Source organism: Tenrec ecaudatus, chromosome 13, assembly GCF_050624435.1.
Source record: "Tenrec ecaudatus isolate mTenEca1 chromosome 13, mTenEca1.hap1, whole genome shotgun sequence".
In the NCBI taxonomy this organism is placed as follows: domain Eukaryota; kingdom Metazoa; phylum Chordata; class Mammalia; order Afrosoricida; family Tenrecidae; genus Tenrec; species Tenrec ecaudatus.
The window spans coordinates 20,175,038-20,187,707 of NC_134542.1; the positions used below are offsets into that span (position 1 = coordinate 20,175,038).

Consider the following 12,670-nt stretch of genomic DNA (forward strand, 5'->3'; position numbering starts at 1 on the left):
ATTTGATGGCAGTGAGGAGGGACCAGAGTGGGAATCTCAGGAGACCAGGCTCATCTGTCAGGTTCAATGTATTTACGAGGACATAAACACTCAATTAACAATAAATGGGCATGCATGACTAGACAAACTCATTTTTGCTAAAAAATAATAAAAGTAACAAAGTCCCTCCTTGGAGTTGTGCAGACCTGATGGAGCCATCTGTGAAAGTGCTTGATGGGCAGAGTCAAAGCTCAGCAAGAGCTTTCTCTCTCAGAACAGGGAGGAGACAGGCCCAAACAATGTGGTTGGCTGCCTCTAGAGTAGAGGTTCTTAACCTTTGGGTCGTGACCCCTTTGGGGGCGTGAACCCTTTCACAGGGGTCGCCCGATTCCTAACAGTAGCAAAATGACAGTGATGAAGTAGCAACGAAAATAATTTTATGGTTGGGGGTCCCCGCAATGAGGAACTATGAAAAGGTTGAGGCATTAGGAAGGTTGGGAACCACTGCTCTAGACAGTGGGATTGGAGTGGTTTCATTTTTCTTCCTTTTTATAATTTTCTCTAATAAATATGTATCTCTTTTTAAAAGCGACAGAGGACAATGAGAACTACATTTATATATATGGCTTAACTCAAATGATGACCTCGTCAGTCGCTATCCCTACTTCCCCTCCACCATCACCCCCCCCAGCCTGCTCAGCAGATCCTGCTTCATTTTGTCCAGACTCTGCAGCTTCTCATCCGAAGCGTCACGTTGTTAGCCGGGAGCCCATGACTCAGCACCATTCTCTGGTTGATGGTCAGAGGCTCACCAGGCCTTGCTTCCAAGTCACTCAGAAAGCTCCGCTGAAACCTGCCCAGCAGGAAGGACTCTGCCAGCCTCAGGCATGATCTCACGCAAGCCTCCACAGTTCGACAGACGGACGGGCGGAGAGAGAAGAGGTGGTACGCCCCACGGTTGTCATCTTGTGGCATTGAACCCATTCAGACCCAGGAGTCACCTCCCAGTGAAGCCGCCGGCAGGGCCAATGGAATGAATGGGTTGGAAGGATAGGGACAGCACCCCATCCCCTTCCCAGCTGCCTCAAGGGCTCCTGCTGAATATTTATGAAACCACTAAGCCCCAGGGGTGGGCAGAAACAAGACGACATGGAGGAGGGCGTGCCCTCACCTGCCCATCGTTTTTCCTAGGGAGACACTGGGTAACGGGGACCTCGCAGAGTGAGGGCGCTCCTCTGGGCTGGTGGCCATCGGGAGGTGACCAGAGGATGCTGCGCAGTTTGGGCTCCCAGGCAGCGGGGACAGAGCGTCTGGGGAGCCATGCAGTTGGAGTTCCTCTCTGGGCGTCCACACAATCTGGGGACTTTATGTTCCTGTTCCCATGAGGGCTGAGGAGGGAAGCGTGAGGAGGGAAGGTGACAAGGCCAAAGGGGCTCGTTTAGTGTGGGGGTGGGTAATTATGACTGGTGGCCTCCAGGGGGGTTGTGTCTCGGGGGCCCCTGAGCCCCACCATCCCCACTGAGCCAATGGCGGCGGCTCTGCGCTGGAGTCCTGCTCCTCTACCCGCTGAGGCTTTGAGTGCCGTCACTTCTGGTTTCTTCTCTGCAAAATGGGCATCCTGACCAGAGAGCCTTTCCGAGACAGCCTTTATTTACTAAACGGCATCAAAGCTGCTGCTGGTCGAGTCGCGGTTTAGCCCGACCTCTGACTCCGGCGGTGGGGGGGGGGGTCCTGGGCGCGCGGCGCGCTGCGGGCGGGCCGGTTTTGTTCCCACCGGCCGGGGAGAGCATCCTCTTCGCCCCGGGTCCCCTAGTCCTCCTCAGGGAGCGCCTGGCTGAAGGTCCCCTCCAGGGGCTGCGGGCGGAACGGGCTGGGCCGGTGCGAGGAGCGCAGCGCGGGGGTGGGCAGGCTGTGCACCGAGAAGGGGCCGAAGTACTCGGCGGCGAAGGTGATCACGTCGGCCGGCTGGCGCAGCAGCAGGAAGAGCAGGAAGTCCGAGATGAGCGCGCTCGCCTCGGGGTGGTGGCGCAGGTAGCTGGCGTGGCTGAGTCGGAGCTCCTCCTGGTGGGACACCGGGCGCCAGAGGCTAAGAGGGCTGGGGATGCCCCACCCAGGGGACGCCCCCACCCACCCGGGCCCCAGGAGCCTCCCCGCCCCCAAAGCCAGCTCTACAGTAGAGTTTACAGCCCAGGGGCGCCTGGGGAGCCCGGGGACTGGCGGCAGACTCTCCTCACCTTTCGTTCCAGGAACCTGGTGAGGAGCTGCATGTCCTGCTCCCACTCCAGGCGCTTCTTCTCAAACACGGGGGGAGGCTCAATCTCATCTGGGGGGAGGGGAGAGCAGAAAGCTGCATACCCATGACCACGCACCCCCAGAAGCTCGCTCAGCAGACCCGGAGAAGACCCCGTGTGAGTCCTAGTAGAACTGTGCTCAGAGGATTTTCAATGCTGATATCTTGGAAGTAGATCACCAGGCCTTTCTTCCAAGGCACCTCAAAGTAAACCAGAACCTTTAACCTTTGGGTGGGCATTCTGGGACTCCAAAAACCTTCCTAAATAAACAAAGGTGAAACAAACCAACCTGACTGCCATCGAGTCCATACTGACTAGTAGCAGCCCTGGGGGGCAGGGTGGGACTGCCCCTGTGGGTTGCTCAGCGGTCACTCTTGATGGGAGTCGAGAGTCCTGTGTATCTCTGGAGGAGAGGCTGATGCTTTGAACTGCTGACCTTGAGGGTAGCAGTCCAGTGAATAGCCACTATATCAGTAGGGTTCCTTGACCCAAAGAATAGGCTTAGGCGAAATCTCAGGATTCTCCTAGTAGCCGGGCTAGAGGCCATGGGGTCTCCAACTCATCCCTGAAACACCCCACCCTGAGCCCTGAGGAGCACTGTCTGAACCTGGGAGGCGGCTGTTGTGCTCCCCCCCCCCACCTGCATTTCACTCACCCTCTTCCCTCAAGACGGGCATCTTGGTGATGATGCAGCACCCAGGGGAGCCCACCTGCACTCTCTTGGCCAGGTGCCTGGATCGAGACAGGGAGGAAGTATGGGAATGGGAGGCTTCCTAGACACCTGTCCCCCTCCCCCACATCTCTCCAAAGCTCTGTCGTGGGGGTCCCCTTTTCCATCTGCCTCCTTCATCTTAAGAGCTCCTGGGTCTTGCTCATTGCTACATTCTCCAGGCAATAGCACCGGGCTGGGCTTCTCAAACTGGCTACTGGCCACACCCCTCAATGGTGGCCCTGTGCTAGGGCCAACCTAAGATCTTTAAAGCAGGCCCCTCCTGCTATGTGAGAGTCCACATGGAAACAATGCACTGAGTTATGAAGTAAAGAGCAACAGCATCTGATAAGGCCCCCCTACCCTGTGTAGTAACTATGACCAGTTCCACGGACAAACCGATCTGTCTGGGAAGAAGTACAGTCAGAGTGCTCCTTGGAGGCAAGGATGGCAAGACTTCATCTCATATACTTTGGACATGTTGTCAGGAGAGACCAGTCCCTGGAGAAGGACATTGTGTTTGGTAACGTGGAAGGGCGGTGACAGAGAGGAAGGCTCTGACAGTGGCTGCATCAACGACGGGCTCAAACATAAGGACACTTGTGAGGGTGGTGCGGGAGCGGGCAGTGTTTCTGTTGCACAGGAATTGGCTGGATGGCACCTCCCGCAGCAAGGTGAGGATTAGGAGAGAGCTGGCTGGATGAAGAAAGGTGAAGGGGGACGGAGGGGGAGGTGGAAAGGGGGAACTGATTACAAGGATCTGCATGTGACCTCCTCCCTGGGGGACGGACAACAGAAAAGTGGGTGAAGGGAGATGTCCGTCGGACAGTGTACCATATGACAAAATAATAATTTATAAATTATCAAGGGTTCATGAGGGAGGGGGAGTGGGGAGAAATGAGGAGCTGATGCCAGGAGCTTAGGTGGAGAGCAAATGTTTTGGGAATGATGAGGGCAATGAATGTACAAATGTGCTTTACACAATTGATGCAAGTATGGATCGTGATAAGAGCGGTATGAGCCTCTAATGAAATGATTTAAAAAAAGAAGAAAGAAATCCAGGCTAGGTAAATTGATAGAGACAGCAACTGGATTAATGGTTCCTTAGGGGGATGATAGGGGAGGTTGGGGGGAAATGGGAAGCTGATAAGAATGAGGACAAGATTGGTGAAAATGTGTACAAGTGATTGTGGTGATGATTGTACAACTCATCTTGACGGGATTGAACTCTTGAATTATAGGCTATGTAAATTATATGCCAATTATACTGCTAGGGAAAAAATGGTGAAGGGGGTGAGGGAAGCAGGGACACTTTCATCTCTGTGGTTCCTCTTCCTGCTGAAAACCTCAGAAATAGCTGGTCTGCCCTTTGCCCCACCCCCGAGCACCAGCTCTATGCCACCCACCCCTGGGCCCCACACAGTGGCTCACCCATCAGGGAGCAGGTAGTACTGGCAGGACATGGGGATGCCCTCCTCTGAGTGGACCGTGTGCTCTACGATGAACGCTTCCGCCTGCTGACGGCCCATCTGGAACGTCTGGAAGCCCAGGGCTTGCTGGCAGCCACCAAAAACAGAATGGGAGGTGAGGTAGATGCCAGCTTGAGGCTCCCACAAAATCTCACCGTGGCTCTTCCTGTCTCCCACCGTCATTCATAGTTTTCCAGTGATAAGCCACTCCCAGCTGCCCAGAGCCCCCGTGCCAAATGATTTGAGTTGACCCAACATATAAGTTGGGTGATCCCCTCAGAGAGCTGTCTCCAGCTTGCCTTGTCTTAACCCTTCCCTGTGATCTCTCTGACCAAGGGCTTCTAGCGAGTTGGCAGATTCTGTGGAAGGGATGAATACCCACCTGTTAGGTTTGGGCCATGGAGTGAAAGGGACATGCAGTGAGGCCTTGGAGGACAAAAGACTATTAGGAAACCTACATAGGAGTCCTGGTGGTGTCGTGGTTAAGCAGTGGGCTTTGAACTGCAAGGTCAGCAGTTCGAAACCACCAGCAGCTCATCCAGAGAAGATGGGGTAGGCGTTCTACACCTGTAAGAGTTACTGTCTGGGAAACTCACAAGGGGCAATTCTACCCTGTTCTACAGGATCACTATGAGTTGGAATCAACTTGATGACAGTGAATTTGGTGGAGGTTTTTAGCTGCTAACTGCAAGATCAGTGGTTCAAACCCACTAGCCACTCTACAGGACAAAGATGAGTCTGTCTCTTCCCATAAAACTAGGAGCCCTTGTGGCATAGCGGTCCCAAGTTGGGCTGAGACCTGCAAGGCTGGCAGTTTGAAACCACCAGCAGCTCCTCCGACAAAAGATGGGGCTTTCTACTCCCATAAACAGTTACAATCTAGGAAACCCACAGGGGTACTTCTACTTTGTCCTATAGGGTTGCTATGAATCAGTATTTATTTGATGGCAGCAGCTTGGTTCCCCTAAAGATGTAGTCTCTGAAATCCTAGTCTGTCATCAGGGACACTGAGTTGGAATTGACTGGCTGGTGGTGGGCTTCAGGCTTTTGTCTGCATTGCAGATGTTGCTCTTTGAGTGTGTGTGTTAGGAAAGAGCCTTGATTTATGGTCTAGAATGTAATTTACAACCCCACAGAGTCTGTACAAGTTCAGCTTCGTAATCACACACTGCAGGAGGGTCTCGGTGTGCTGGTCTTTCCATTTTAAGTCTGAAGTAAAATGAAAGAGAACTCAGAATATTTAAGTGCAGTCAGAGCTGATAGTGCATTTCCGGATTCTTAAAACTGCCTGTCTCAAAAGCATTTCTTCCTCTGTGCTGTCCCAGAAAGGACTTCTGGGCAGTAGGGCTGCTCCCCTCAAAGACACTCCCTTCCATCTCCCTCGCTGCCCCACCTGCTGGTTCCTGAGTGTCCCCCCTCCCCCCCCTCTGTCACTCTCTGTCCCTGTCCCATGTCCTCATCCCTCACGTAGGTGGCATGGCAGAGTTTGCCCTCCGTGTCCAGGGCCAGGAAGCGGGCATTGCTGGGCACCATCTGCCGCCAGGCCATCACCCTGAGCATCACCAGGTTGGCAGCCTCTGAGAGGAAGCCGGCAGTGGCGGTCCAGGGAAAAGAAGTCACTTCAGTCTTGACTTCCTGTTCAGGAGAAAGCTGGGTGAGGGACCTCAAGCTGGGAAAGGGAACAGTGGGGGGGAAGGGTTGGGCATAAGGTCCTGGCTTCTGGCCTGACCCAGTCGGTACACTGCTCAGGACCCTGGAGAGGTTCTGGAGGATGCTTCCCCGCTGGCTGTGGTCCTTACCTCCCCCTCCTTGACCATCCTGGTCACAGCCAGCTGATTGTCCACCTGCACCAGCTTGGTCTTCCGCTCCATGGGGAGGACGAGAAACTGAGGGTCGGAGCATAGAAGCGGGAATCAGGGGCTTTTAGCATTTGGTACAAAGGGGACTCCATCCGCCTAAGACGTCATTGTGCTCACTCTCCTTTACAGAGGAGAAAAGTCAGGGGAGATTTCGAAGAACACTCTCTACAGTACAACTCCCAAGTGTACATAGGAGTCAGGAACTGCTGAGATCAAGGCCCTTAGACATCCTTCAAGCCTGGACCTCAACTCAGCCCTTGGGCTCAACTTTCAACCAAAGGAGGGGGCTGGGTGAATCAGAGAGGGTGGTAGGAGCTCAGCGATATGAAGATGCTCAGAGGAAACGGGGAGGGAGTGGCAAGAGTCATGTGACACGTGGGGACCACAATACAGGTGTGTAGGGATTGCTAGGTGGAGAAGCAATTTGCTCTGTACACTCTCATTTAAGTAAAAAATGTTTTGAAGAGTCAAAACCATAGGGTGATGTTATACAAAGTGCACTTGAGAATGCGAATGTTTTAAAGGATAGACACGGTTTCCGTGTGAAAGGCCTGCATGGTTTCCAGGGTAGGAACAGTTGGAATGGTGACAGTGAAGGAAGTGGGAGGGCTCAGGAGGTTCAGGAGATGGACCCTTGGGGAAAGTCCCGCCCAGAGCCCCAGCCTCCATGGCCTTGGAGATGCTGGCCTTTGAGGCTGGTGGAAGAGTGCATTGGGCTCAGTTCAGGTTTTGTTTAGCCAAGAAGGTCCTGCTGCCTCCTGGGTCACTCCGTTTTGGGTCTTGGGTGTTGAGATTGCAGAAAACAGTGGATGTCATCTCCCTGAACACTCCCCCTCACCCTCCATACATACACCTTCGCTCCTCCCTCGCCCCAAGGCCTTTTTTCTCTCCCCCTGGGTTGACGTCAAGGTTGACGACCCAAGGAGCTACCTTGATGAACTCCTGACTGTGCTGTTCCAAGGTCTCCATTTCCCCTGTGATATGGCCTAGAAGGGGAGCGAGGCAAACACAGACAGCATGGCATACATGATTAGATACAGGCAGGAAGAGCAGGGAGGGTGGTGGCCCAGGCTGGGGCGCTGTGAGGCCATGTGGCCACAGAGGACGTGTGCGTGTGTGTGTGTGTGTGTGTGGCTTGGTGCTGCTGTTGATTTGTGTGTGATGGTGAAAGTCTTATACCCTCTAGTCCCCAGAAGTGGAGGGATGGAGGGATGGTTCTGACTAAGGGTCCTGGGTGGTGGTGGGCTGGGGAAGGGCGGATGGGGCCCCAGGCCAGGCAGTAGGAGCTCTACCCAGGATGGAGTTTCCACAGCGCATGTTGTCCAAGGAACTTCGGCTGAAGGCATGCACCTGGAGGCAGAAGGAGCTGACCCCAAGGTCATCTCGGTACTGCCCTTTCTGCACGTCCACAGTCAGCTCTCCTAGAGGCTCCCCTGTGTCTGAAACCATGGCCAGGGTCTCGGAGAAGAACAACAGTTCCAGCTGCTTGGGTTCTGGGGTGAGCGAGAGTCCCATGGGGACAGGTGAAACCTGTGGTCAGCCTCAGTCCCCCTGGCTCCCCTGCCCTCTCCCACAAGATCTCTACCCTCTCCTCTCTCCCTCATCTAGCACATCCCACCCCCCTTCATCTCTACAACACTCAGCAAGTGAATAAACCCAGTAGAGAAGCCCCACCCCTTTCTATTGAGTCGGGAGGGAGAATATGAAGGCTGAGAGAGACAAGGCCAAGGTCAGAGCCCTCTGATTGCCCCCCACCCGGGCCAGGGCTCACGGAGGGATTTGAGGAAGTCGATCGCGTCTGCGTTGGCTGTCGGGAGTGGCTTACTCTCCTTCTGCGTGGACGGTGGTCTTAGTTCTTTAGCGCGGAGGCCTGTGGAGGGAGCAGGGCAGACCTTGGAGAGAGGGGCAGGGGCTTGGATCCCCCACGCCCCCACTCCCACCCCACCAGTGGATTGGGAGGTAGAAGAAACAACCCCTCCCTTCCCAGGCCCTGTGTGTGTGTGTGTGTGTGTGTGTGTATACATCCCACCGAACCCACTTTCCACCTGTGGAAGGATGTTTGAAAGCCATGTTCTCCCTGGCTGCCCCAATAAGTGTTCACCTGTTGCCATAGCAACCGGGAGCTCGCTACCGCCTCTTAAAGGGCCATCAACCACTTCATGAAAAACCCAGCCCTTAGGAGGCCTGGCGGGTTCTGGGGCTCAGCCCACGTATTATCCAGCAGAGGGAGCATTGGACAGTCCTAAAGCGTCGATTCCAACACAGTCACCCTGTGGGACAGAGAACTCCTTAGCGTCCCTGAGACTGTCCGTCAGTCCCCGGGAGCAGCAGCCTCTGCTTTCTCCTGCTGAGTCCACTGGTGACCAGACGGCCCGAGTTTTAACAATTTTTCCCGCGTGCCTCGGCGTTTTAAAAAAGTCCCGATTTTTGGAAAGAATGCACAGCAAGCTAGGGTATACGGTTTTCGGCTGCCATGTGGCTATTTCACCAGGATAGGAGTTTTATCAATGGAGTCCCGCTTTACCAATGTGAACATCTGGTCACCTCCGGCCCCGTGCGCTCGTTTAAAATAACGTTGGAGGTTGTGTCACCACCTCACAGGCACAGCATCCAATGAGTTATCGCATGGCTCTCTCTACAAATTGTCGTTTAACAGATAACAAAACCGAATACAGTCTTTTTTAACTGCATCAAAAACACACTGCCACTGAGTGGACTCTGACTCAGTGACTCCAGAACCTCGAGGTTCTCGAGCTGTGAATCTTCACGGGGGCAGGGAGCCTCGTCTCTCCCCTACAGAGCCAGTAGTAGGCTCCAGCTGAAGGATGACCTTGTGGTTGGCAGCCCCAGTGCATAACCCACCTTGCCACCAGGGCTCCTGTCATCTGCAGTACATGTGTGGTTAGGTGCCATCGGGCCCGTGTTCGCTCTTAGGGACCCGCCAGTGGGTCCTGCGCACGCTCACGGCCACTGTGCCAATCCTTCTTGGACAGGGCCTTCCTCTTCTTGGCCACCCCTCTGCTTCGCCAAGCATGATGTCTTTCTGCAGGGACTGGTCTCTCCTGACAGCATCTCCAAAGCACGTGAACAAAGCCGCCTCATCCTCCCGAAGGAGCCAGCTGGCTGCCCTTCTTCCAAGACGGATTTGTCTGTTCTTTTGTCAGTCCCCAGTACTGTCAATATTCGTCACCTGAACCATAACCCCTCACAGCAAGCCCTTAAATCACGTGTGTCCCAGCTCTGCGGGGCTGTGCGTGCACTAGCTCATTCCGTCTTCAGCGAGTGCCACCACCCACTGGTTCAGGGTACCAAAGAGACCCCAAATCCTACATTTTAATTTAAGGAGAACACTTGTTATGTCTTAAACAGGAAAAGCCGAGACCGAGACACGTTATCTGGATGTAGGAGACCATTAGCATGAGGTCCTAATGGGATCCAAGTGTTGGCAGAGAACCCAAAGCTTAGGTAGGACACGGGCGGACAAAGGAAACTGTCGGAGAAACATGATTGGCCACAGATCAGCCCATCACAGGTGCAGGCGGGTCTACGGAAATAGAAAGGGGACCATGATTAGGAGATGTGCATTGTGCTGGACAAAAGAGCTTACAAGATTGGTCCAGGGTCTTCCAACCAAGGCAGTCAAGTCATGATTCACGACTACGCGAGCCCAGTACTCCAATGTCCATCAAGGACACACCCAGGAAAGCCCTGCAGAGAGACTGCCCCTCCTGGGCTGATTAGGGTGCTGGTGGTCATCTACTTTCTACTGCACTTGGCCTGAGGGTGAGACTGTTTACAATCCTGCTTAAAAGCCAGAAGGACTGTGTTGTTGTTGTTGATGATGATGTTGTTGAAGGTGCCGAGTCAGCACACAGAACAAAACCCTCCTGGGTGCTGCACCATGCTCACGATCATTTCTATGTGTGAGCCGTCTTTGTATGCCAGCCCATCTCGGTGAGGGGCCTTCATTAAGCTGTCCCTCTGCTTCACCAAGCCAAGCATGTGAGAAGTCTTGCCGTCCTTGCCTCGAAGGAGCACTCTGGCCGTATTTCTTCCAAGACAGTGCTGTGTCCTTTTGGCAGTCCCTGGTACTTTCATGGAGGCTTGATCCACTTGAGGAGAAGGGCTTACAGCCTCTGAAAGTGACTCTATCCTATAGGGTCTTTTGGGTTGCTTTGGCTCAGAATCAACTCGGGAGCAGTGAGTCCGAGCCCGAGGAATCCGATCAGGGTCTCTGTACAAGGATTTTGTCCATAGCCTTTTCTAAACTCAAATTCCACCTTGGTTCTTTCTGGCCATTAACCAGCAAGGTCAAAAGATTTATCGCTGGCAGAGTTCGTTTCAAAAGGATCAACCAAACACAACTCACTGCTGTGGAGTTGCTGTGACCCTAATAGGACAGGGCAGAACTGCCCCTGTGGGTTTCAGAGACCGCAACTCTTTTAGGGTGGATACAGCCTCATCTTTCGAGAAGCAACTGGTGGTTTTGAACCGCCGATGTTTTGGTTAGCAGCCCAGTTCGTCACTACTGTGTCACCAGGGCTCCCTCTTAAAGGAGGCTTCAAAAAGTTAATGGACTCTTTCTAGCCAGCGCCAACCAATGGGCATTTCTTGGGACAAGTGGCACAAGCGCTACAAGACCGGGGCAAGAGAAAACCCCACCACAAGAAGCAGAAGTATGAGCGGGCGCCCAGCTGCCAACACTAAGGTTGGCCCTGCTGCATCCACACAGTTCGTGTGAGCGGAGGCAACAAGAAATACGGGCCCCTGAGAGGCTGTATGTGGGGAACTTCTCCTGGGGCTCCGAGTGTTGTCCCCGCGAAGCAAGAATCCTTGATGCTGTCTGCAATGCATCCATCCATCAGCTGGTCGGACCAGGACCCTGGTGAAGAACTGCATCGTGCTCATTGACAGCTCACAGTACCGCCAGCGGTGGGAACCCCACTGGGCACTGCCCCTGGGCCAGACGAAGGGGGCCAAACTGACTCCTGAAGAGGAAGCGATATGAAATAAAAAGCGATCAAATAAAACTCAGAAAAATATGAGAGGGAAAAGAATGCAGACATCAGCAGTCTTCTGGAGGAGCGGTTCGGGCAGGGCAAGCTTCTTGCCTGTGTTGCTTCGAGGCCAGGCCAGGGTGGCCGAGCTAGAGGGGGAGGAGCTGGAGCTCTCTGAGGAAATTCAACATCTATCTTTTAGTTCCATCTTTTAGATCTTTTAGTTCTCTGCAAACTTTCTTTTCTTTTCTAGGGGGCTCTTACAACAAACCATACATCAATTGTATCAGGCGTATTTGTACATATGTACCCACAAGCCGTTTGAAGCTCCCCCTAGCCCAGTCGACTACAAGTCTCCCAGCCAGCGAAGGTGGTGCAGCGCTTACGCGTTAGGCTGCGATCTGCACGCCAGCAGTTCAAAAGCCTCCCCAGCTCCTCAGGAGAAAGATGGGGCTTTCTTTCCCACAGGGGCAGTTTTACCCTGTCCTCTGGGGTGCCTAAGAGTTGGCATTGACTCGATGGCAGTGAGTGAGTGAGCCAGCAAAAGGGCACTCTGGCTTAGGTGATGTGCTGCCAACTCTCAGGTCCACGGTTCAAACCCACCAGCAGCTCCGCGAGAGGACGAGGAGACGACCATCTTATCCTGCAAAAGTGTACAGCCTCTGAAGCCCACAGGCTTGCCGTGAGTCAGATGGAAGTGGGTTTGGTGTTGATGGGTTGGGGAGGTCAGCCCAGGGAAGGACAGGGGTCTTTCCTGGGATGTCCTGAGTTATACCCTTGGCCAGGTGGTTGGAATCCACCCTGTAACCGTTTCTGCCAATCATACTTTTGATCTTGCTCCAACAGCCCCAGCGTCCACAGGGATGACCTTTGAAGATGACCTTGGTTTTCCATGGTCCCCAATGAAACCGTGAATTCATGGCCGCGTGCCGAGGGTCTCGCTCATCCGGGCGATGTGTCTTTGTCCTGTGTAAAGACCTGTTTACAGTCTCTCTAGAATATATTTGAATTCTGGATCCTTTCCTCTCCGCCCTGGTGGCATCGTGGGTGCGCTTTGGGTGGCCAACTTCACGGTCAGCAGTTAGAAACCACCAGGCGCTCTGACCAGGCTTTCTACTCCTGTACAGAGTTGCAGTCTCAGAAACCCGCAGGGCTTCTCGCCGGTCCTGGCGGGCAGCTGTGATGGCCTAGGTGCTGGCAGTGGCTGTGCGCGTTTCCCTCCCAGTAGCAGCGCTGGAGTGAAGGGCTGACCACTGTCGAAAGCGAATGGTGCTTTGGCGCTTTAATCTGGAGCATCAGGCTTTCTGGAGCCTAAGGTCTACAGACTCAGACTCCATTTCGGTCTGACCAGCAGCATGAAAAGCTC

The 12,670-nt window shown here is 53.9% G+C and overlaps 1 protein-coding gene across 1 annotated transcript; it reads right to left on the reverse strand.

The window, feature by feature from the left end:
* Positions 1 to 1,788: 1,788 nt before the first annotated feature.
* On the reverse strand, positions 1,789 to 8,377 carry CATIP (ciliogenesis associated TTC17 interacting protein). The gene is made up of 10 exons (XM_075530216.1): positions 8,353 to 8,377; positions 8,079 to 8,177; positions 7,600 to 7,800; positions 7,238 to 7,293; positions 6,248 to 6,334; positions 5,916 to 6,083; positions 4,411 to 4,535; positions 2,926 to 3,002; positions 2,214 to 2,302; positions 1,789 to 2,040 (listed from the first exon to the last, which is right to left on the reverse strand). Exons 1-10 carry the CDS (start codon positions 8,375 to 8,377, stop codon positions 1,789 to 1,791), a joined length of 1,179 nt encoding a protein of 392 aa, XP_075386331.1.
* Positions 8,378 to 12,670: the final 4,293 nt, after the last annotated feature.

What these genes read in the sequence shown, in the direction of transcription:
- CATIP (XM_075530216.1), bottom strand. Translation starts at nt 8,377, where the DNA reads ATGGCTTTCAAACATCCTTCCACAG. An exon ending in TTTCAAACATCCTTCCACAG is followed by an intron (nt 8,178 to 8,352) that starts GTGGAAAGTGGG and finishes CTCCCTCCACAG; the next exon opens with GCCTCCGCGCTAAAGAACTA. An exon ending in TACTACCTGCTCCCTGATGG is followed by an intron (nt 3,003 to 4,410) that starts GTGAGCCACTGT and finishes GTCTCGATCCAG; the next exon opens with GCACCTGGCCAAGAGAGTGC.